The sequence below is a fragment of the Aptenodytes forsteri genome, unplaced genomic scaffold, assembly GCF_000699145.1.
Source record: "Aptenodytes forsteri isolate BGI_AS27 unplaced genomic scaffold, ASM69914v1 Scaffold208, whole genome shotgun sequence".
Lineage (NCBI taxonomy): Eukaryota > Metazoa > Chordata > Aves > Sphenisciformes > Spheniscidae > Aptenodytes > Aptenodytes forsteri.
This window is the reverse complement of record NW_008794963.1, coordinates 942638-966990: the sequence shown is the minus strand read 5'-3', so window position 1 is coordinate 966990 and position 24353 is coordinate 942638. Positions and strand designations below refer to the sequence as shown.

The 24353-nt window shown below is 38.8% G+C and overlaps 1 protein-coding gene across 3 annotated transcripts in view; it reads left to right on the top strand.

The window, feature by feature from the left end:
- Positions 1-24353, top strand: part of RUNX1T1 (RUNX1 translocation partner 1) — a 118420-nt gene that overhangs the window by 83925 nt on the left and 10142 nt on the right. For all 3 annotated transcript variants that reach the window (XM_009275460.2, XM_009275459.1, XM_019471068.1), the window contains 5 exons: positions 2484-2734; positions 4012-4097; positions 4738-4939; positions 13216-13284; positions 18994-19184. In XM_009275460.2, coding sequence (XP_009273735.1) covers positions 2484-2734; positions 4012-4097; positions 4738-4939; positions 13216-13284; positions 18994-19184 — 799 coding nt within the window. The remainder of the gene's footprint in view (positions 1-2483; positions 2735-4011; positions 4098-4737; positions 4940-13215; positions 13285-18993; positions 19185-24353) is intronic.

Below are 24353 nucleotides of genomic sequence, written 5' to 3'. Positions count from 1 at the left end.
CAAAATGAGTTTATGTACAGCCTCATTCTGGTATTCTGCTAAGTTGTTTATTTGGTCAGTGCAGAAAATATAACAACAAATTGTAGAATTAAGGTTTTAACATCCAGAAAAGACCTGACAGCCCTTACCCAGCGTAATAGCAAAAATAGGAATTTAATTTCAGTAAATGTGTTTTCAATGGTGATGTTAATTTCTATGGTAGTTAAACTCAGGGTTCTAGAAGAAAATGGATATGCTGGTGTGTTGTCCAAGTTAATGCAGTGCATTCCAGTTAAGGTAATTAAGTACAAAGCATTCCTAAAAAAACCACAGAAGTACCTGTACAGTACGGTGTGAATATGTACATTTGTATGAAAATACATGATTTTAACATCTAATTGTAGTGCAGAAAAGGAAAACTGGATTCCTACTTGTCACAGTTTTCTGGTTTGCTTTTCCTACACCGAGTGATCAAAAAAAGTCAATGAAGTTATTTAATTACTTACAGTTTCTGTTTTTTCCCCATCTTAGTTAGAGATCATTCTAACTGTAACACTAAAGAACTTTGGCAAATGAATAGCTTGGCTTGTACATACAGGAAGGTCCATTTTTTGCTTGCATAGTATTTTTACAATTGAAAGACCTGGACATTGAGTTTGAATAGGTATGTGCAAAGAAAACGCACACTAGCAACTAAATACAAAACTTGTCTTGGAGAGCTATCAAAAACTTCACTACCCATTGGGAGTTATTGCAAGCAGTTCCATCGTGCCAAAAGTCATGAAAAATATATAATGGTCCTCGGGTTTTCCTGATTAGGAGTTTTCACAGCCATTCTGCGTTTGCTTTGGAACAAGGTACATACTCCACTTTAACAAAGTATGTCTTTTATATCTCTGCCCAAAATTAGAACACTTGTCCTGCTGTATTGGTGAAAGATTCTCCCCTCTTTGCCAAGTTAAGGTATAATACAATATATATACCTGCAGCTTCTCTGGCTTTAGTGGTTGTGGTAAGGTCCTTGGAAAATCTCTGTACTCCTGAAAACAGTGCAACCCATCTTTTCATTTCCTGCTGGTAATTGCAAGATCTTACTCTGATCCTCTCTCCCAGTGGATATTGGCAAAGATTTGGTTTCATCCTTCCTCTCATTGACATTAAAGGACAACCTATTGAGGGGCAACAATTAATACATTGAGTGTTTCTCCACAGACAGTCCCTCGAGGTTGGTTGGTTTGTGGGGGAGGGTTTGTTGAAGGGCAGTTGGTTTTAACAGCAGGCAAACAAGAAAATTAAATCAAATTTACTTTCCTGTCCAAGTGACAAAAAAATTGTGTTATTACTAGGAAGATATATTATGCCATCCGTAAATCACGGAGGAGAAAGTTCTCTTTAAAAAAGGCCGGAATACATTAGCTGCTCAATAATAAAGTTTTTGGAGGGAGGGGTGCAACCTCAACAGTTTGCAATGTTTATATCTAATAACCTTTCTGTTCAAAGCTAATGTTATGTAGGTTTTGTTTATTCCAGTGGTAAAAAAACCCCCGTACTTCAAAGAAATGAAGCTTCCCTAAAAGGAGTTGTGAACCCGTTGAAGTAACTCTAGCCTGCCTTTTTTTATTTTAATGGAAGACGAATTCAGTGTGAGTTCCAGGTTCTCAGGCAGAGGTGCAAAATAGAGATTTCTTTGGAAATAGCTGATTATGAATTGAATTAACGAGTGTCTATAATGTAAAAAACTGCCCTTCTCCCTGATAACTCTTCAAAGTTGCCTGAGCATAAAACCCCTGTCTAAGAGTAATGGAGTGGGAAATCTTGAATGTTATTGAGGACTTGAGTCTAACCACATCTTCCTGCAAAATTAATGACAGGCTCAGCACCTTTGACTGAAATAGCCCAGATGGTACAAAAATCTCTGAAGGAAGCATTTCTCATCATCTAGAGTCATTCTTGCCCAAAGTCTCAGTGTGACACTGATCTTGATGGGAGCTCATCCTGGCATTACGTATAGCTGAGCTTCAGCACACTGACACACACTACCTTAAGACTGTATGCTATCCTCTTGAAAAAAACCCCACATTTCTTTAAGTGCAGATTTCCCCTAATCACTACATGCTATAGCACTACTGAAAGCAGGAATTTCTCAGCCTCTAGCTTCATGTATCAGTTGATTGTTTCAGCTCTGCAATTAGGTGTGTATCCATCCCATCAGCCGGTGATTTCAGCGGAGGCTGCTCGCTCTCCAGCCCAACTCTTTAAGCCACTCCATCAGAAGTCTCGCCCTGCTAGTATTTCTCAAGTTACAGGGATAGTTAGACAAGGTGAATGTGTCCTTTGTATGTTTTGAATAAGCAGTGTTATGAAATGTTCTGCAGCACCACACACTTGGAGCAAAGTGAAAGAACAAGCTTTAGTTCCTGAAGCTGCACGTGTCGGTGGGGGTGTGTGTTCCTGAGCAGCCCTGCTCGCTAAGTGAATTAAAGTTCCTTTGCTTTGTTTTTCAGAACCAAAGAAAATGGCTTTGACAGAGAGCCTTTGCACTCAGAGCATCCAAGCAAGCGGCCCTGCACTATTAGCCCAGGCCAGCGGTACAGTCCAAATAATGGCTTATCTTATCAGCCCAATGGTCTGCCTCATCCCACCCCACCTCCACCTCAGCATTATCGTTTGGATGATATGGCCATTGCCCATCACTACAGGGACTCATACAGACACCCCAACCACAGGGACCTCAGGGACAGAAACAGACCTATGGGTAAGGCATGTTGATTTTCTGCATTTTTTTTTTAGGTTTCTCTTTTCCTTGTAATTATATTCTGTATTTTGAACAGGTTTTTTTTTTTCCCCCCCTGATTAAATATACCTGCCGCTCAGATGTATCCTTTATAGGTGTTTGTCCATCTAGCTGCTTCTAATGGCCTTATTTCAGATTTATATTTGTAAAAGTGGATTGAATTCTGTCTTTGCTACACTCCAAAGGAAGAGAGTCAAAAGGAGGAGGAACCTGTGCTTTCACAGCTGCGTAGATGACATGGACACTCAGGTGTCTGGCAGGCAAGGATAGGTAGAGCCTTTTATTTTTCTTTTAATGCCACATCGATATAGCTTGATTTCAGCTTAGACTAGAGGAAAGCCTTTGGAGAAGTGTTTCGTGTGTGACATCTCAAGAGTGCACTGCAGCGTGGGGATGTCTGCAGAAGATGCGAACAGCAGCAGCACCAACCACACCCTGCGCAGGGCTGCCCTTGCAGCACGTTTTGGTTTAATGGGATGTCTGATGCTCTTGGATTTGCCTGGCTTGCTTCACATCTGCACTTACTATTCTTCCTTGTTTTAAACAAATCTTCAATAAAAGAGGAACGTTTACAAATATTCAGCATCTGTATAGAGGAGGCTAAACAAAGAGCAAGTGTCGGTTCCTCTTGAGTGTTGATAATAAATACTGGCTTGGTTGTATCATGTTGTCAGCTGCTCTGATATATGTGCTACATTTTAACCACATGTTGTTTAAACATCTGTGAAGGGATGAACCCTTAATGATGCTTTGTTGACATGGTAGTAATTACTGCATTTAGTGAAATAACATTGAGTTTATACTAATAATTTTGTATAAACTCTCTGAAGTACAGCTAGTATTTGATACACTGAGTTACCAAATAATTGTCTTGCTGACTTCTTCAGGGAGTGCAAATGAAAAACTAAATATTGTATTATGTTTTATATATATATATATATCTATCTATAAAAATTCTATATAGTCAGGGTTATGTCCATTTTTGAGAGGTCGTCTTGCAACCTACAGAACTTACAGAATTGAAGACATTAAAATGAGTAAAACAGTAGCATCTTTTGTGGGGAAAAGTGCTGAAAAGAACTTACAGCTAAGTTTTTAAGCATCCATTTATTTTTGCGGTGGCATTCCTGATACTAGACCAGGTAATGTACGATATATTTGTCTGATAGGCTCTTTTTTCTTTTTTTTCCCCTAGAGGACTCCCAACATTGTAAACATGATTTGCTCCTTTTTGGCAGGGTTGCATGGCACACGTCAAGAGGAAATGATTGATCACAGGCTAACAGACAGAGAATGGGCAGAAGAGTGGAAACACCTTGACCATGTAAGGGCTAAATGTACTCCTACCTATAATTGTCTGAAAGGAGCCCTTCTAAGATAGGAATTTAAACTTTTAAAACAAATCTGAATCCCTGGAGAAGTTTTGAAAACATTGGTGATTAAATCTAGGGGCTTGATGTTCCCCATTAGGTAGCTCATATCAGACCTTGCTGTTAAGTGCCTATTGCAGTATCCTAATTATTACAGGCTGCCAAAAGGGGAGTAGACTCTTGTCTGTAAACCCTGGATCTGGGACACATGAGCCTCGCCCTTAGTACTGGTTAATTGGATTTGTTCTTTGAATTTATTAGTGCTCATAACACTTGCAGGCATCAGTTCTGGACCAGATCTCCTGGCCTCCATGCTGCCATGTGATGCTAGTGGTGGGACTACAGTCCATTCAGTCTTTTCCTCCTCTTCTTCTCCCTTTCCCCCAGAAATCCGTATCTGTACAGTTTAGGATCACCAGTTAAACAGGAAGGGATTGTCATTCTTAAAAAAACCCTGTATTTGAAATAACAGGGAGAGGCTCCTTCATTCTTAAAACCCAGGCACTCAGCACATTAATGTTTTCTTTATTTTTCTGTCAGTTTATGAAAAAATGCTCTTTTTTCTGTCTCTGCTCCATCCATCCCTGTGAATAGCTGTTAAACTGTATAATGGACATGGTGGAAAAAACTAGGCGATCCCTCACTGTACTACGGCGATGTCAAGAAGCAGACCGTGAGGAGCTTAATTACTGGATACGGCGGGACAGTGATGCAGAAGATTTAAAAAAAGGCGGTAACAGCAGCAGTAGTCATTCCAGACAGCAGAGTCCAGTGAATCCAGATCCAGTTACATTAGGTACAGTATCCTCATTAAAAATTGTTTACCGATCCTCTTTCAGCTCAGCTAAGTGATAGATGAAGTTCATATTTGTTCTTCTGATTCTTCTTCTGTGATAGCAATGAAATATTCCTCTCTGCTGACTACTGAATTAACTATAACTCTTATGCCCTAATAGTCATATTTACATGTGGAATGGCGTGGGGTTTTGGGTGATGCTTGGTAATTTGCTTTCCATTCAGCAGTGTCTGAGAGTGGTGGGGCAGGAGGACAGACTGTCATGTAGGGATGGCAGAGCAGTGAGATGTGCACTGACTCCCTCCCTTGCCTGCTTGATTAAGGAAATCTGTAGGTGCTTCTGGGTTGTTAGCACCGTGAAACCAAGGGCTTTCACCTTCTTGAATCAAATTACTTGATTTGGAAATTGTCTTTCTAAGGAAATGAAGTGAGATATAAAGATACGGGCGCTTCTTAGCTGTACTTGGTTTCCGTATAAGAAAGAAACAACATCTGGGATGCCCACAGCCATGCGCACATGATACTCCTAGGTCTGTGTCCACTGCTGCATCTCACGCAGGTGTGTCGGAGCTAGTTTGGATACTGCTCGCTGTGTAGTTACACGGAGCCACTCAGAGCTCGGCTCAAGCTGCAAAGCCCACTTACAAGGAGTAGACCAAGCAGTTGGACTTTCGCCCCCTGCAGACCTTCACAGTCACACTCGCACGATACCTCACACAACTACTTCAAGATGACTCTGCTGTATAAAAACAAGCTTTTATTTTGTGGGCTTTCTGTAATTTATTAATATGTTGGCCTGCTTCTACCCCATCCCCTCACTTTTATGGCAGGTGTGGTAAAGAAACACATCTTGGTGATGCCTTTTTGTTGTTCTCTGCTCTTTTGAAGAGAACAGCAAACTATGATTGCTTGTCTAATATTTATCTTTTAAAAAATAAATTGTCCATATCGAATGCCATCTCCTCAAAATCATCATAAACTGTGGTCATTAGTAGAATTGCATGTGTGTGTTATTTTGCAACTATATTTTATTTAAAGCTGTGTTTTCCTTTTGCCCTTAAGAATAACTTATTAAATCTAAAGCTTATTTAATTGCAAATAGAAAAACAGAAAAACAAATCTAATGCCCTCTCCATCTTCCTTTTAGTAAAACCAGAGTTTTTACTGTAATGTTTAGTGCCTCTTGATAACAAACAAACCTTTTTTGTGTGTGTGTCAAATGATCTGAGCCAATAGCTCTATAAATTGGCTTCAGTCAGTGAAAGGAAGGGTTATGGAAATGCTGTTCCCAACTTCACTAATAAGTCTAGTCCCTAGAGGAGCCCTTCTCAGAAAGAAGCATTCAGGTAATGGCTTGTACGAATAGTGTTAAATGTAATGTAAAGAAAGACTCATAAATACGGCATCTGAAATGTCGATCACATCTGCAGCTTCAGGAAGAACACTTGTGAGAAAACCCCTAGATCAAAAGCAGTGGCACTCTTCTCTAGTAAAGCTATGATGCAAAAAGAGCCAGGCCGTGGTGCTTGTAAGTATAGTTAGTAGGTAAAAAAAAGGAAAGGAAAATGAGTTTTTATAATTTCCCCAAAGAAACTGGAACTCAAGACATTCATCAAAACTTCATAGATAATAGTACAATCCAAGAAAAATAGTCATAACCACAACAGCAGCAATAAAAAAGATAAAACGAAGATCAAACATACAATTAGATCCCTATATTACCATTTTGTCTGTGTATTTGTCAAGATGAATTCTTGGAAACAGCAAAGTCTGTTTGCTTAAAAAGACATTATACAGCACAGCCTTCAGCATTGGACACACCAGTCACCTCTGCAGTATTATGGGTACAACTGAACTGGTTGGAGCGAGTCCACTTCGATTTTAATATGTCTACTTTGGTTATTTGGCCTTAAAAACTACTTCCGAGACTCATGGACATGAAACTTGGATCGCTTCAGTGACGTAGTATCCACGTCAATTGTAAATATTGGTAAGATGTGCTTTTATGTCTGAAACATAAGGCAGAAAATACTTACTTAGGAGTCTGTGGAAAGGTAATCCTTATATTTCCTCAAATCTGGTAGTAATCTTGTAAACAAAATGAAGACTCCTAACATTCTGAGGTACAATAAAATTGAAGCAGTGTCTTGTGAGCCTTGAGACACTGTTCTGTTTAGTTTTTATTTTAGTTTTGAAGTGAGGAGGAAGGGGTTGAAAAATTCTTCCAATGTTTTAATTAAAGTGCCACAACATGTAAATACTGTTTTTTTGCTGCAGGGATTCTAAATGTCAGTGATTCCCCTTTGTACTTTTTTTTTTTTAAAGAGGTAATCCACCCTTTAAATCCATCTTGTCATCTCTACTAGCAAGAGGGGAAAAAAAAAAAAAAAAGGGAGCCATATGGCTACGTTGTCTGTGCCTTTGTTTCTTTCTCTTTACGATTAAAATATCATCACTGAAGTGATAAGTTCTCACTATAAACATTATGCCATGGTCTTCATAGATAGCTACCGCTGAAAAACTCTGAGCTGAAATTTAGCATAGATAGTTTGAGTCCAAAAGAAATTGAAGAAAATTCTGGTCGTCATTTTGAACCAGCAGACCTTTTTTTCTGCCAAAGATTTTTGTGCTTCTTTTAATTTGACATCCCTGTAAATCATGTTGAGCTTGACAGTTCACAGTATCTGATCGATGTTTTTCTGTTGATATTTTTAATTAAGAAATCAAATGAAATATTTAATAATTCATTTTAATGCAGTGTAATCCAATACATGGATTAGCCAGCTACAACAGGTTACAAGCTCTCATTATTCTCCGAGAGTGTGTTGAAGGTAAGATGGGTCCATTCTTTTCAGTCTGAATAATACATGTTTATGAAAGTCTAAAAATGACTCAGACTTTATATATATTCAGTTGATGAACTGTGATGGTCTATGAATTGAATAATACATCATCCGACTCCTCCATTTCTGCTGAAGAATTTCAGTACTACATACTGCAGCAGGACTGCAACTTTCATCCTAATAGTGAATAATTACACATATCAGACAATGTATACTGAAATACACACAGTCGGATAAATTAAAGATGAGGGTTCTTCAACATCGTGGGTTATAAACAAGATCTATAACCTTATTGAGTGCAGCTGTGGCTCTAGATAAGTGGTGTAGGCACACATCAGAAGGTCTGCAGTGACATTGATATTTTGTGTCTGTTGAATTTATCTGAATGGAAGTCTTACAAAACAGAGTTTGAAATCTCCAACTGAAGAGTGCCAATACCTGCAGGATTTGCCCCAGGAAGCCAAGATTCTCAGAAGTGTATGAATTTGTCAAAAACACATAGGTTAGCCATTTCTTCATACATTTTTAAATGTTAACCCTTTCAGAGCTAGTTTATATTTTATCAAAGGTTGTTCACCCTCGTACTTTCAGTGTTAGCCAGGGCATTCTTGCCGATGTATGTCTGTTCATGCTGCGATTATAAAATCTTTTTTTTGCCATTTGCAGATAATCGGCATTGCTGTGTTATGCATGATATTCTCAACGTGAGCTAACGGGAATGCTGTGAATACCACAGTAACATTTATAACTTGGAATTTTAGAATGTAAAGCCTCTGTAATACTGGTCACTGATGATATTAAGTATTGCTTTTAATCCACTTGTTGCATGGGAGGTTTGGGCTGGATTGTGGCGTGTTGAATTGCATGCTGTTAGATAGGGCTACAGCTTCAGAAACATTGTGGGTTTGTATTCTCAGTATTCATTTCTGACCTCCTTGGGACTAGGGTCTCTTTTATCCATTCCTTATACCACCCTCATTACTATCGTGCTTTGCAAAATATCTTATAAGTGGCATAAAAGAGAGAAAATCTATTGCTGTTAGTTATTGGAAGTTTGTTCTTGGTGGAGGATGATTCAGTAATACAGTACCTGAGTGGTTTTCCTTTTCTTATTCTTTTTAAATGAGAATACAACTATATTTTTAACGCAATTTCATGTGTGTTCAAGGAATGTTATAATAGCAACAAAAATGTATTAGAGGGCAAGGAAGGGCAAAGATGTACATAAAAATACTTGAAACTCACGCCCCCCAACAAGATTAGCAAGGTAGTCTCATTCAGTATTACACTTCTTCAGATTTATATCTATATATTCCATTAATTGGAGTGGCACACTTTGCGCCTGACTCTTACAAACAAGACAGTGAATATTTATTCCTCTGAGAAGTTTGTTGCCTATGTCCCACCAATGGCGTTACATTTATTATAGGGTAGAATGAAGCAAAACTTGCATATGAAATATGAAAAGCATATAAATACATATAAAAGCATATATATTTCATATAGTTCAGGGCTGGTTATACGCAGCTTTTATTATGCTTGAGCCCTAATGTTCGCTATGGCATATAGGGTATTGTTGCTGCTGGTGTTTTCATAAATACAATAAATTCTAAAAGGTCCCCAAAATATAAGCAGTTCATCTCTGTTTCTTACTATTTTGTTATTATAGGCTTTGATGTCATTGTCCAGTGGTAAAAACCTCCATTCTTTTATATTTTCAACCCATCTTCTGTTCCTTCTTTCCAAATACGAATTAGGCTTTTGGACAGTTCTGAACACATCTTTTCCTTTTAAGTCTTTCTATTCTGTTTTCTTGGGTTTGGTCCTTATTATCATATGAGAGTTCACCTCCTTTATTTGGTCCTAACTTTTCGTCTCAGTTTCACTTCCCAGACCCACATTTATTTCTGCTCTTACAACTTCACATCTCTCTCTCTCAGTACTTTCAGCACCTATCCTCCTTATCTTAAAACCACGAAAAATAAGCAGTCTGCAGGATGTTTCTGCTTGTTGAACACCAGAAACCTGTTTGATCAATTAACTGTCGATGATTCTTACGGTTGAATGCGTTCTTGAAATAAATAATAAGAGCCCATATGGAACGTGGTACCGTATTGTGGCTATAGGATTTTTTTTTGGTGACTGTTTTTTTTCTTATTTAAAAAAATATCCAGGATAGTGTAGAAATAGTACTTTTTCTATATATTTTAGAAAATAATGTATTATGTTGTTCCGTGCTATTCAGTAGAATGTGAGGTCTGAAACTGAGACTAGTTTTTCTGTCTTTTCTTCATGTGTATTCTTATGTGCCGGTCCAGCAACTGTATTGCTGAAAACTATATTTCACATTAAAATAGAAAATTCCATTTTCAATTTCAAAATCTATTTTATTTTTACTTCATATAGACTTTTTACAGGCAAGTATTGATTACTCTCATGTATATGTGCTTTCTATTTTCCTTGTCAGGCTTTTCCATATGGTTCAGTAGGAACCAGACTGATTATCAACAAGTGCTCTCAAACCATGCCTCTCTGTGAATTTCAAGTAAATTCAGTACTGTACATCCCTTTGTTCTGCATAATAACACTGTTGCATTTTCACCATGAACAAATCTGTGTTAAGTCTGACATGTAAAGCTTTTCCCGTTATCCTTTTCTGTATGAGCTGCCTTGTTGCTTCAGGTTATTCCTAATTTTGTCTGATTTAATTCCATTTCCTTCCAGGCAGAATTTACTTTGACTTCTAGGTGCTTCAGTCAGTTAATATAGTGCATTCTTCCTCCTTATGGCTTTTTGCAGTTGGTTTTACATTTAGTGTTTTAGGGACCTCACTTGACTGTGTTACTTTTGGTTTGAGTTTGCTAGAAGTCCAAGTTAAGATCTTTGGTGTTTCAGTTTTAGTGAGCAAGTTCTGTTATTCTCAATCTGAAGCACACCTTACCTTAAAAATAATAGTAATATAAGACTTATATCCTCCGGTCACATCCTGTAGTTTAGCCCCGAAAGAAGATTTTTTTCATGGACTCATCACCACTGACTAAACAATAGCCATGTTAATAATATTTTTCTTGCTTGGAAAATATGGTTTTTATTATCTTCATAAGTGCTTCTTGTCTTTTTTTGTGCGCCATTCCAAACTATGGGAAAGTCTCTCACAAAGTCTTGGTTTAATTCTTCTTGCAGAGGATCTCATTCCTCATGTAAATAATTTGTGGTTGGAATAAGAGCTTGATTGATGTTTATGTTTTGGAAATTTTAACAATTAGCTGGCAATCTGGTCATTTATGTCATTGAATTCCATTTTTGGAAAATCATGTGTACCAAAAAATCAGCCCCACATCTCTTTATTTTTAATACTAAGTACCGCAGTAAAGGGCTTAAATCAAGGTTATGATCCCCTTGCAGTGGATGGTACCTTAAATAGCAGGCAGGAAAACTCAACACAAAACACAAGACATGAATGCAACAAACCCCTTGTTTTGCCACGTTTGGAGTCTGGTTGAGTCTTTTCCTGCAGGTATTTCAGGAGAGCAAATAAGAGTGTTTTAATTTCTCACCTTTAGTTTTCCTGAGCTTTCAAGCAAAGTTTTCTGCTGCCTCCTCTGTCCCTGACTGAACTGGCACTGTTCCCTTAAGTCTAAAAGCCTCTAAGGGTTGAGAGAAGTGTACACAATGATATTTGTTGTCTCCAGAATCATACGAGCCAAGTGATACCGAGAATTTTCCCATTTTCAGCGTCAGGTCTGAAGTCCTCTGTCATGTTGATTAAACCAATGTAAATAGCTGTTTTGCAGAATCTTGCGTGCACACACACACACACATGCACTTCTCTCCTCCCCCCCCCCAATATTTTATGCTCGAGAGGTGTGAAATTCTGACTACAAAAAAAATCCATTTTAGTTTCATCCCAAACTTTAGTGGCAAACAGAAGAGCTGGGGAAATCCACTCAGCTGCCTGTCAGATGGGAAGATTCAGTCCACCCCATCGATGTCTGCAGATTCATGTGTTAGAAACGGCATCTGTGGAACAGTGCTCAGGGACTGGGATTCCCTACTCTCTGCGTAGCTGAAGCAGCCCCTGTCATTTCCACCTTTGTTAGCTGTCTGCAATATTAAATGTCATCTTTTAAATGTATTTAAGTTTCTGTAGCCTACTGTATATAAACAGTACCGCATGCATATGTATGGTGGTGTAAAAAACGATTTGCAAAACCTAATGATTCAGCCCTTCTCTTAAAAATACTACTTTTTGACCAAGTTATCGAATAACAACTTTAAGATAAAAAAATGAATATATTTAGTAAAAATTAGTATTCAAAGAATGGCATGTGTACTTTTGTTATGTTTCAAACTCAGCCATCAAACAGGATGGTTAATTTCTAGCAACATCTCTAAAAAGATGCAAACCTTATCTCTAATGTAATAAATCAAGTTATTTTATTTTGACAATTGGATTCTATCACACAGGCAATAGTAATCATAGGAATGAACTTACCTTTATGGTTTTTTTTTTTAATTTCTCCTCTATTACTTTGAAAAATAGTTAATAACTTTTTAAATTGTATTTGAAAAGAGCAGCTTTTCATCTGCTGAGAATCTGTATGCTAAATTTCAGGCCAAAGTGAATTTTCTTTCTGTATTGTCTGATCTTACGTCTTTGAAGTCCGTGTGGAAGGGATCTTGCTGATTTCAGAGCTCTTAGGCTCAGGCCCAGAGGTTAAACCCTTTAAAAAAAGAGGAGGGGGGGAAAGAGCTGTCAAAATGTGATTGAAATATATGGGTGAATTACGAGCTTCAGCTCCAGTGAGGTGGTTTGGCAGCATATGTATTTAGGGGCTTAACCTAAAGTTAAAGGTTCTGTTTTTCAAACTCGTGCAGTTACAGTTGCCAACATGGGCTCAGATATAGGAAAGCATAGCTCTAAACATGTAGAAACACCCCTTTCTTTTTCTGTGGACAGCTTATTTGATCACTGGAATGACATCTTGGCTTTTATCTCCGCTCGTCAGTAGCCATTCGGTTTTCACAGAGCAGAAGTGCCAAGCGCAGACTGTTGCCCTCTTTCTTCTTCCTTTCATAAACATAATGACAAAGGATGAAGCACGTCACTCCCTCAGTTGGTCTCGCAAAGCCAGCCTTAAAAGTGTGGAAACTGTCATACAGAGTTGACTTGAAACACTGTAAAATGAAAATAAAGCAAACTAGTCTCAGCTTGGCTTAAGATGAGACATTCAAGTCCTAAATGCTGATCTGGTCTATGTGACATTCGTGAGCTATGGCTACAACACCCGTTTTATTTTGCGTAAGAAAATACTTCCCGTGATTTTTTTGTGTGATTAAAGGGAAAAGGTATTTCTCTAAGCCTTGTTCTCGACAAGCAAGCATTGCTTACGATGCTCTTTCTTTTTCCCTCCACACCCCCTCCTCCTGCAGAATCGCATCGGGAATTCCTTCACAGGCCTGCGTCTGGATACGTGCCAGAGGAGATCTGGAAGAAAGCTGGTAAGAACTGTTTAAAAACACCAGCTTAGTCTTCTGGCAGCTGTGTGCAGTTGTTAATGCACTGATGTGAGGAATGAGGGGAAAAAAAAAGGGGGGGGAGGGCGGCTTACTAGTAACAAGAAGAAATTGTGTTTAATAATCTTAAACTGGAACTGATCAGGACATGAAATAATCTTTATAATAGAAGCATCTGCTGCTATAGTTAGGGGGATATCAGTACTTCCATTAAGGACCCCTATTTTCTGGGGTTATAATGGTTTCAGGCTGAAACTTGATATGCTAAAGTTTCAGTCTGCTAGCAATTTAAAAAAAAAAAAATCCCACACAAACTTTTTTTTTTAAGCTTCAAGGTTCTTACCTAGTTAAGGTCAGAATTCCCAACGGAGGGGAAAAAACCTAAGTATACCTGCTAAAGAAAAACCTCCAGCTATGAAATGTAACCATTCTTAATTTTAAAAAGATTTTGTGCCTGTCAGCCCCCAGTGAAGTCTGTGCTCATAAACTTGCAAAGTTTTCAATGAAGTAAGCAAGATCGCATCTCCGCAGCTGCTCTGGGTGGTTGCACGAGCATTGACGGCATCTTTCCTGAGCTTGAAAAGCACCATGGGCAGATGTTGTGGTTGTACAGAGTTTTCTTCAACACTTTAAAACTCTGCCTGAGCACAGGAGTTTCCTGGCGAGGATCCTATTGCGGTGCTGGAGCTGAAACTTTGCTCTTTCGACATCGATACCAGATTCCTTGTTTTCAGAGGAGCCAGCAGGTAGCTCTTGAACTCCAGGGACATAGTTGAGCTTCTATAGATACACTCATACACACACACCCCTTTTGAACACCTGTATAACCATGAAGTCTACTGCAGCTATCTGAGGAGTTAATGATTAAATGGCAAATATGCAGCAGTTTTGATGCTTTCTGATCAAATCTCCTGTAACTGCTTGCTGCTTGTTGGTGTATTTTAAACTAGATACAGAATGTATGTGTAGAAATGTTCTGCTGGCATGTTTTTGCATCAGACAAGAAGTTGTGGTGTTTGTGTGATGTGGGTTTATCATGTAAAGTCTACATTTGTCAATATGTAAATTAATGTTTTTGGAACTGCTGTGGTTTATATGAAAAATAACAAAATAATTACAACTTTTTCTTTTGTCCAAGGAAGGTATAGCCTTTGTAACTCAATGCTCTTGTGTACCCAAAAGTATTTTTATAGTTCGTTTTGCCATATTTATGTTAACATCTTAAAGGAAAAAGAAGAAAAAAATATGCAGTCCCAGGAAATCTCAGTAAGAGGAGCGTTATTCAGTTGAATTTCAGGAACTTTATTCTTTTTGCAAAATCTAGGTTTTGATGTTGTTTGGCATATCAGGTCATTTATGACTCCTAGATGCAGTACAATAGAAGAAAAAAAGTTTCTTCATAAGCTAGCAATACAAGAAAAAAAGTTTCTTCATAAGCTAGCAATACATGTTAATTGAACCTTTTGGCCTGAGTTATAAAATTGGATGTGCATTCACATTGCATATATCCACAAATGGTAGTGTAAAGCAGCTGCGACATGTCATCTTGTGAACACGTATGTCATCAGTTCCTTTGAAACAAAGCTTTTCCTTTGGTCCCATTTCTAGTCTCTTATTTTCATGCTGATATGGGTTTAAATCAGATTCCCTGCATTAACTGAGTGTGCCTGTGAATTGGAGAACAAAAAAAGTCTGACTCTCTACAGGATGCACACCTGTATCTGTTACTAAGAGTAGTAAAACATCAGAAAGCATACAATTTTAAATATACCAAGTTAAGCACATGCTTTTGTGATTGTTGGAGCAAGCACATAGTAAGCAGCACCTTGTGAATTAAAGCCATGTGAACCCAATTCAGTTTCATACATCACTGGAAAGTCATCAGTGTCCTGATTCATCTCATTGAATTATGGGTACGTAGATGAAGAGTCCAAGCCAAGTTCTTGGTGTCCCTCGGTATTCAAGAGAGGCAGGCATGTGAAGAGGATCAATCAGATCATAGATTGGATGACTTGCTCTCTGGAAACACCTATTTCTTTTTATTAAATACTGAGAGGATTCCAGGCCCACTGTGAGCTGCTGCTTTAGCTTCTTTCTGTGTCATGAGGAAACTGTCTTCCAGCCATCTCCTATCACACAGCAAGGCCTACTGTTCATGGCAGTTCTGGACTGGAGTTAACCAGTTTCTCCAGTTACTTACTGGAGTTAAGCTCTGCAGTTACCAAACAGGTGTGGAATGACCATGCTTTGTCATACAAGGACAGTAAAGACCCTGCACGTTCTCCAGGGGGGTCCCGAGAAAGAGGTTGTGCATTTTGGAGTATGAAGCTGAGACAACTTATGTCACCAGCTCCCAATGACCTTCTTTGCCAGGGTCAGCCTCAGAGTGAGATGATGCAAAATGTCATGGTGGCACAGGACTGCACCCCTGCCCACCACCTTTCCTTTTTTATCATGTGGACTGAGTGTGCCCGCGATGTGAGGGAGGTGACCAGGAGCTGGCTGGTGAATCATCATGTTGGGTTATATACAGGAGTGAATGATGAGTTGAGTACCTCTCCTGAGTCAGCTCCAAGGAACTCTGATCATGCTGAGTAACGCCTGTTCCACACAGGCTGTTGGCTCCCTGGAGCTTCTCTCATGAGTTAGCAGTACTCAAAGGGAAGGAAGATTTCAATTGCATTCTTAAAAAGACAGAGTGAATTTATGCCAAGAGTGCTTAGCATTAGTGGGAAAATGGAGGATGCAGATACGTGCATCTTAGATATTTGGTTTTAAAAACTTCCGGATTTATGTTTTCTGATACTGGAATCTAATTACTCTTCCTTTCTCTGGAAAAGCAGAGAAAGGAAGAGTGCTAGTAACATTCTCGGTCGTCATAGCTCAGCATTGTCAAGGTAAATAAAATCTCCTTCACTGTCACCCATAGCTTTTCCTGTACAGATATTACAGTTTTTATTGTTATCTGAAACTATGAAGCCTGCATTCTATGTCTATAAAATATCTCTAGGTACTGGAAACATTTATTTTAAGAAGATGTGCAGAAAATCAGTGATAGGAAATTTTGTCTAGTTTATTTGGGTGTTCATGAGTTCATAATGTATTGAAATTATGGTGCGTTGTGACCAAAAAACCCGACATATTTTAACTATTTGTTTTCACACTTAGTATAGCACAACACAAATTCTGTTGTCAAAGTTAATGGAAATACTGAAGTCCAATCCATAGTTTATGCCAATTAGAAAGTATCAGTCAGCCATATGGCCTCATAAGCACTTGTAGCATCTTCACGCTCTCAGAGGCCTTGCAAAAAAACTTATGCAATATAGAAGTTAGAATATAAAGTTCAATTTCTGTATTTGGACTGAAAGGAAGTGGGTTATGTAGGATGAAAAACTATAAAATTAGAAGTCTCTGTAAAATGTTGGAGTATTGTGCTTCCGTTTAATGTAACAGTTTAAACTGGCATTTCTAACTTCTGCAAACACTTCAACGTAAGACTAAATTTATATGATGTAATGAAAGTGCATCATGCCATACAAAGCTAATTTCTATTTGTAGCAAATATCAGCCAGAATACTGATTTTTCTCAAAAAAAAATCCACTTTGTTAATAACGGCAGTTCATAGACACAAAACGTCTGTATTTAAGTTGCCTCATTTTTATGAAACTGGTAATAAAATTGCATCTGTATATTTTCCTGTGTATATTTCTTTTCTCACGATCAGTGAATGTTTGCAGTTGGTAATAAATATTCAAGCACCTTGCAAATGTCCTACCAATTCCCTTTGCTGATCTGTGTGTGCCTGTGGGACTAGAATAGGAATGCATAATTTAAATATAAATTGCCTGATTTGCATATACAATTAGTCTAGCTGCAGCTTTGATCGTAAGCAAAAATTATTGTCCTGTATTGCCACTTAGATAGAATTTTAATTCACCTTGAATATTCAAAGTGAATTAAGCCTTGGCTGTATGGTTGAAGGGTATGAATTTTTCCTCTCCTGAGGCTTTCCCCTAAACAACATTTATGGTAGGGTAATATAAGGGCATATTTTCAGCCTCATAAAAATAAAGGCATAAGTTTTATCTCTAAATTCCCCTCCCTCGAAAACTTCAGTTGAAACATCTCTCGCAGATGTGCACACATGTAACACACACACAGACAGAGAATAATAGAATTCTTCTTTCATTTTAATTAATTCAATTTTAGTCAGTACATGGCTTAAAGTTAAGTCTTTATTGTAATTTGCTTAATAACTGAAAACGGAGACTTCCTGTAGTCATTATTTTTTTTAAATACAAGTGCAGAGCTGTGAGACATAAAAATTCAAGACAGTTATTGACATAGTATCTGTACGTAAGAGTTAGGTCTATGTGCATGTGCATGCACACAAATACATGGGCTAAATACATGGACTAAAACTCAAACCGGTAACACAGTTGTAATACTTGGATTTTAATCTACAGTAAAACATTTTTATTAGAAATCTATGTTTTTAATTAAACAGAACATTTAATTAAGGTGGTTTTTAAGTGGATGAAACAATTAAGTGCAAACACTTGAATGAAACATGTCATAATTAGTTTTAATAGAGTGTTAATTGGTACTAGGTTTGCCAAGTTAATAATTACTGCTTATTAAATTTTCAATTAATCATTGTCATTTTGCTTTGAATAAAGATGAAAATTAGATAAACTAATTCAGGGGGAGGATGGTTTCCTTGTTAATTAGAGCAGTTAATTAAAAAAAAAAAAATTGCTTGTTTTAGTTGTCAATTAAAAGACTGTTCATTAGTAGAATCTTTGCACTGTTCCTGCATCAAAACCCAAATAACTAATTTGTGACAATCCATGTTTTCCGGAATAAAAGATATATGATGCTAGTATATACCGAAGAAATGGCTCACACTGACTTAGTTATTTTACAAGAAGCATGAAGGTTTGAATTTAGTTCAGCGGTGTGCCCCTGCTCAGTGTTAGTTGTGCACTGAAGCCTTGCTGGCTGTGGTGTGCTCAAGAGCTCGGCGGAGCCAGGAAGTCGAGTCTTCACAGTGTAAACACGGGTTGGAAGGAGAGATCAAGAGGTCAAATGAATGTTCATAAACAAATTTCAATTTTGGCTTGTAAAATTATATGTCCAGGAAAAGATACTAGACCAATGATTTAAAATTTTTAAATAAACTCTTGGGTTTTTTTTTAACTTCATGTATTTATTCGTTAACATATGGGGAAAAAAATCGTTAATGACTATAAATCTTGTCTTAATTTCCAGAGCTTAAAGATACATTCTTGAAAAAGTCTGTAATATTATGTTTTGAATAATAATTTTTGCCAAAGATATTCATAAATCTGGTGTGCTGCAAACCCAGTTTTCCAAGTAAAACGTTGAAAAAGATTACAAAAATAATGCACCAGAGATCTGAAATGTCTGTACTTAAAGAAGTACTGACTGTGAATCAAAATAGCAAGACTCATCACAAGTGTTAGAGACTTGTGAGAGCTTTCGGTGATGGGGAAGTAAAGAAGCACTCACGTGGCCCTGAAGAGTCTTGAGGAACCAGGTTCCTCTGTGCCCTTCTCAAAACGAAGAGTGTCAGTATGATAAAGTCTCTGCTGCATTTCTAGCATCAGTCCTGCGTAGCCCTGTGCCCAACGTCCTGTGCTGATGAGGTTTTCTCCCCTCCTTTGTAGAGGAAGCTGTCAATGAAGTAAAGCGTCAGGCGATGGCCGAGTTGCAGAAGGCAGTGTCGGAGGCAGAGCGGAAAGCTCACGACATGATCACTTCAGAGAGAGCTAAGATGGAGCGCACTGTTGCCGAAGCCAAGCGCCAGGCTGCAGAGGATGCACTAGCTGTTATCAATCAGCAGGAGGATTCAAGCGAGGTAAGGTCTTTGCTGGGCAGGCACCACCTGTGGCTGCAAACCATAGGTGTATCTGGGCTAGCTTTAATCTAGCTGGCACAGGCTGTTTGTGCGACATCAGAGTTCAGTGCCCACTATTAACTGCACAGTTGCTTTGGACGCGTATTTCAGGCACATGCTGAGCTCCAAATTTTCTTGGCTACATTGTAAACTGAGCCCAAAATAGCTAGTGAGTTTGAGCTGTGTTCTCACCTTTTAACTGCTGTTCGGGGTTACATATAATGCACACATTTCTGTTCTAATTTAGCTTTTCAGGAGCTTTATTTTAAAGCTCTTCGAACTACCACATCAAATAGATAACAAGATTGTTTGCTGGAAAATATTTCACACTGAAATCTAATTTAAACAAAGAAACAGTTATTAAAGAGATTGTAGAGCAAGGTGGCTAAAAGCTTGTCTGGGGAAAGTGTTGGATGTAGAAGCGATTATCAAAAGATGATGTTTCCTGTAGGACAGAATGTGAATGTAGATTTGCAAGTGTTTCCTTATTTTGAATGTGTTACTTTGGCTGCAGGGAACATTTGAGATTTGAGGAGTGGGCAAACAGCATTTGGAAGGAGGAAAAATAGACTGAAAGAGCAACAAAGCATAAAAGAAGAATAAGTATGTTAAGCCTTGATTTACTTCCAGACCTGAGACTGGAAGCCTTGAATTGCTGCGGTACGGGACATCCAGCAGCACCACTAGCTGGAAGCTGGGAGTGACAGAACAGCGTGTGTTTGACCAGTGCTGCAGTACTCTAGATAGCAATTAAATTTTACGTCCGTTACAGAAAAACAATGTCCTAAGTTAAAACTGCCCTTAAAAACAGACATGACAAAGAAATGACGTCGGTTAAAAGTTATTTGTATATAATCTTCATCTCTCAAGGCCACTGAAATGGCATTACTTTCATGACGTATTTCTTGTTCTTGTACTAAGATCTTGGCTGTAGTAAAACCACTTTTTAATGTAAACTCTAAATGTCAGGGGGTTGGAAAAAAGATTAGATAGCGGTACCTATTGTGTGGGGACATACATTTGTGTATGCTAGTGTCAAAGCACTTTTCATGGGCTGGATGGGCAGTGTTGTAGAAGAGTCACTTCAGTTGAAAGATGCAGATGAAGCTAGCTGCAGCATGCTGAGAAAACTGGCAAAAATCACGAGCAGATAAGTCAGTGGCATGCTGCAGTATGCATCCATAATTTGAGGGAGCGTAAGATTTTAATTCATACCAGGCTTCTCTGGAGATGAAAGACCATTGTGGGATCACTGAATGCCCAGCGTTTCTCCTTAATGTGTAGCAGATGAATAACAAGGAGACAAAAGGAATTGATTTTCAGCATCTGAAAGTTTCTCAGGAAGAAAGGGACTAGGGGAAGTGTATGTACCCTTTAAGTACTAACTGTTCCATTGTAGATTAAATGAGACATAAATTCAATTTATTGGCTTTTTGTATCTGAGATACTCAAGGACATTTTTCCTGCACTATGTTCATAGAAAGGTCATTTGTCTGACTTAGCATCATTAAAGAGCTGTGATTTTGTGTGTCTATATATACAAGAGACTCCTGTTGTTACAACCAAAATTCTAACGGTAAATGCCTTTGGAGGAAACTGCAAATTAAATCTGCGTAGTGAACTGATACAGTGTAGGCAGGACAGAGGAGGTACTTATGTGCCAATACCGACAGCCCGTTCTTCCACAAGCAAATGTGCATCCAAAGGAACGCGTAGAGAGTTTGTGTGCTGTAATTCACTCCTGAGCCTTTTCACTCTGGAAAAGGCTGTATAACGACAGACATCTTTACTTCTTCTCCAGCAGATTGCTTACGAAGTTGCTCACTTCTTGGAAACAAGGCTTTGAAAAAAGGCAAATAATTCTTTTAATTGCATTCTAATGAAATGTGGCTCATAGGGTTACAGATATTCTCAGGGCTGTGCATCCGCAGGGAGGATACAAGCCTCCTGGACCTAGAAATGAAGTCCAGTGTCCTGGTCCTGCAGCTTTCACCTTGTGGTCATGAGTGGCACATCAGGGTGGCTGTTCTGAGGTGAAAAATGCAGGTTTTAGTAAACCTGCAGAGAGAACTCAAGTTTTCTCAGTTTGTGTTTACAGGTGCTTGGTTAATTCTGAAGGGAGATGACAGTGATACTTATTTAAGAGTTAGATGTGTCTATTAAGTTTTTATAATTATTTCTTCTTCGACTTCTAATTATGCCAAACTCCAAACGCTTAGGGCAATGCTGCTCACGATTACCTGTTAACTTAGGCTGTCCTTTTTTTTTTTTTTATAACTCCTGTAAAAATGGACCAGCCTTTTCCTTCATCTTTGAGGACAGGAGATCAGTTTGCCAGTGTTTGAAAATGGTTTCTTTGGAGATGAGACCTTGTGTTCATTGGGGTCGAGGAATAAAACTTCACGTTTGCTTTGGTGTTCATTATTTCTCGATATAGCTGTGAATGTCCCTCCTCATTTGTCTCAGTTGTAAGTCTCCATAAACTTCTGTTTACAACTTTCAGCAGTACACTTCCAGCAATGCAGATTCCTGCATACTAAAGGCACTGGAGCAATATTTCCAGGGCTAGAATATTTCCAGTTCCAAATATGAGGATGCTGAAGTAGCACCTTCTGCAGTCTTACAGATTTAGAGGAAGACTGAGCATCACTGCTCACTTCTTATCCTTGGTGGGACATTATGCCAAGGCCTGCAAAAAAGCTCAGTATAGGCTGCTATATAACCTCCATGCAGTTCCTGACAGAGAATATTTCTCCCACGGGTGTCATTTGTTCTTTTGGCTGTGGAAACTATGAATGGAGATGGGAATTTGGCACCAGATTTCTAATGTATCAGATATAATTTTTGTCTGATACAACCACTCCCTGTCTATTGGCAAGGTTTCTCCCTTACAGCTCTTCATTTGTTACTCAGTAAAATGCAACCTGGACCTAGCTGAGGCTTCTTGAAGCTGCTCTGGTGTGAGAACTTTGTGGCATGATTTTTATTGCAGTCTTCTCCAGAGCTCAAAGTGATAACTAGTACTAAGACTCAAGATTTTTGTAATTATTATAATTTTAAGATAATATGTAGTGTCCTCATTCAAGACCTTTCAGAGGTCTCACAAAGGGAAGTAGATTGGGTTTTTTATTTTGTTGTTGTTGGTGGTGGTGGTTTTTTGTGTGTGTTTTTCTGGTTTTGTTTGGGGGTTTTTGTGTTTTGTTTTGCTCTGTTTTTAACCCAGAAAAAGTAGTATCCCTGACTGCAAGAAAACAGTGAAGCTGGACATGTTGAACTGACCGGAGCAAAATAAAGGGGGCTTAGGACAGTGAGAGGACTAATAGGGGAGGTGTGATATTTGGAAGCATCCTGAGCTTTAAGAAGTGGTCTGCAATATTCTGAGAATCATCACATCGCATTACATAGTATAGTTTTAATTTCTGACCCTGACCTGGTCCCTTGTTGAACTGTTGTTCTTTGCTTATGTTTGAATTGTTCAGTATGATTTAATTTGCAGCGCCACTGCTTCAGTGTCTCTACATTTACTTTCTAAAGATTTCCATAATTTCTCGGCATAAGCCCTTGCGACTGACCAGGACATATTCATTATTTTCTGTTATTATAATGAGAGATTGGTTGAAGACCAGCGAACAGAGCACACTGCTGTTGGAAAGCAAAAGGACAGGAGAAGGCCTACCTGTCAGCATGGCTGTTCCTGAACCACAAATTATTTCTTTACCAGTTCCTTACAGTTGCTTGACAAAAGATGACCCGTTCATCAGTAGTTGACTTGGCTAAGTACAGAAACATGTGTGAGCAGCCTACTCTTTAATGACTGCCGTGCTTGCTTTGGCTGCAATGTACTCTTGTGCAAATCAATTTTAATAGTAAGGGTGAACAGCTTAGCAAAGAGACTGGCTGCCCAGATTGGGGGGGGGGGGGGAAGGGGAATCATCAAAACATCTGTCTTTCTGCTCTGGTATAAAATGCCACTGAAAAATCTGACACTCAGTGTTCTTCCTCACTTCTGAGTAGGGTGGGGGCTGGGGACGGGAAAGGAACACAAATGTTTCGGTTCTCTCTACTTAAAGCAGATGCTGACATCTGCTCAGATAAAACAAGTATGTAACTGGTCCAACACTGCTTTTAAGAGATGTGTAATGTTAGGGCTTGTTTATATTGCAGCAGTTTATGTTGTATGTGAATATCACACTTACCTGACATTTTGAAGACAGCTGGGTTCAATCCCTGCTGACCAATCCATTGAGACCAGGACTGTGCCAACAAACCTGACTCTGAGCATCAGATGCTGTGATTCAGGGAAGCCTAGTTTTTAGGCTGGTATTAAATTTAATACATATGTCAGCTAACGTTTAATTTTTTTTTGGCTGGGCATCTCTTAGAAAGTAGCACATCATCCCCTGCAGTGGTGGGTGGTACAGAGGTGCCAGAGCCATGTGTTCTGCGCAGGATCAGTCCAGATGTGATGTGAACATTGGCACTGCCCCAGACTCCTAAGCTAAGCCTGGCTAGCCAGCTTGCACGTCTCTTCCGTATGCTTCTCCGCACTTCTGTTTTCAGGATTTAGCTTCTCTCATGCTGACTTGTATGAACATAGATGTACTTCACACAATAAACAGTGGCTTGGGCAAGCCTGGAGCATCCAGTGATAGGTGTAACTTTACTAGAAACATCTAAAGGTTTGAATATCTTTGTATGGAGCGTTGCATTTTGATGCAGCGTGGGAATTTCCAAAGTAGTGATGTGTTTCCCTTTCATAGAATCATAGAATCATTAAGGTTGGAAAAGACCTCTAAGATCATCGAGTCCAACCGTCAACCCAACACCACCATGCCCACTAAACCATGTCCCTGAGTGCCGCATCTACATGTCTTTTAAATACCTCCAAGGATGGGGACTCAACCACTTCCCTGGGCAGCCTCTTCCAATGTTTAACCACTCTTTCAGTAAAGAAATTTTTCCTCATGTCCAATCTAAACCTCCCCTGGCACAACTTGAGGCCGTTTCCTCTCGTCCTATCGCTAGTTACTTGGGAGAAGAGACCGACACCCACCTCGCTACAACCTCCTTTCAGGTAGTTGTAGAGAGCGATGAGGTCTCCCCTCAGCCTCCTTTTCTCCAGGCTAAACA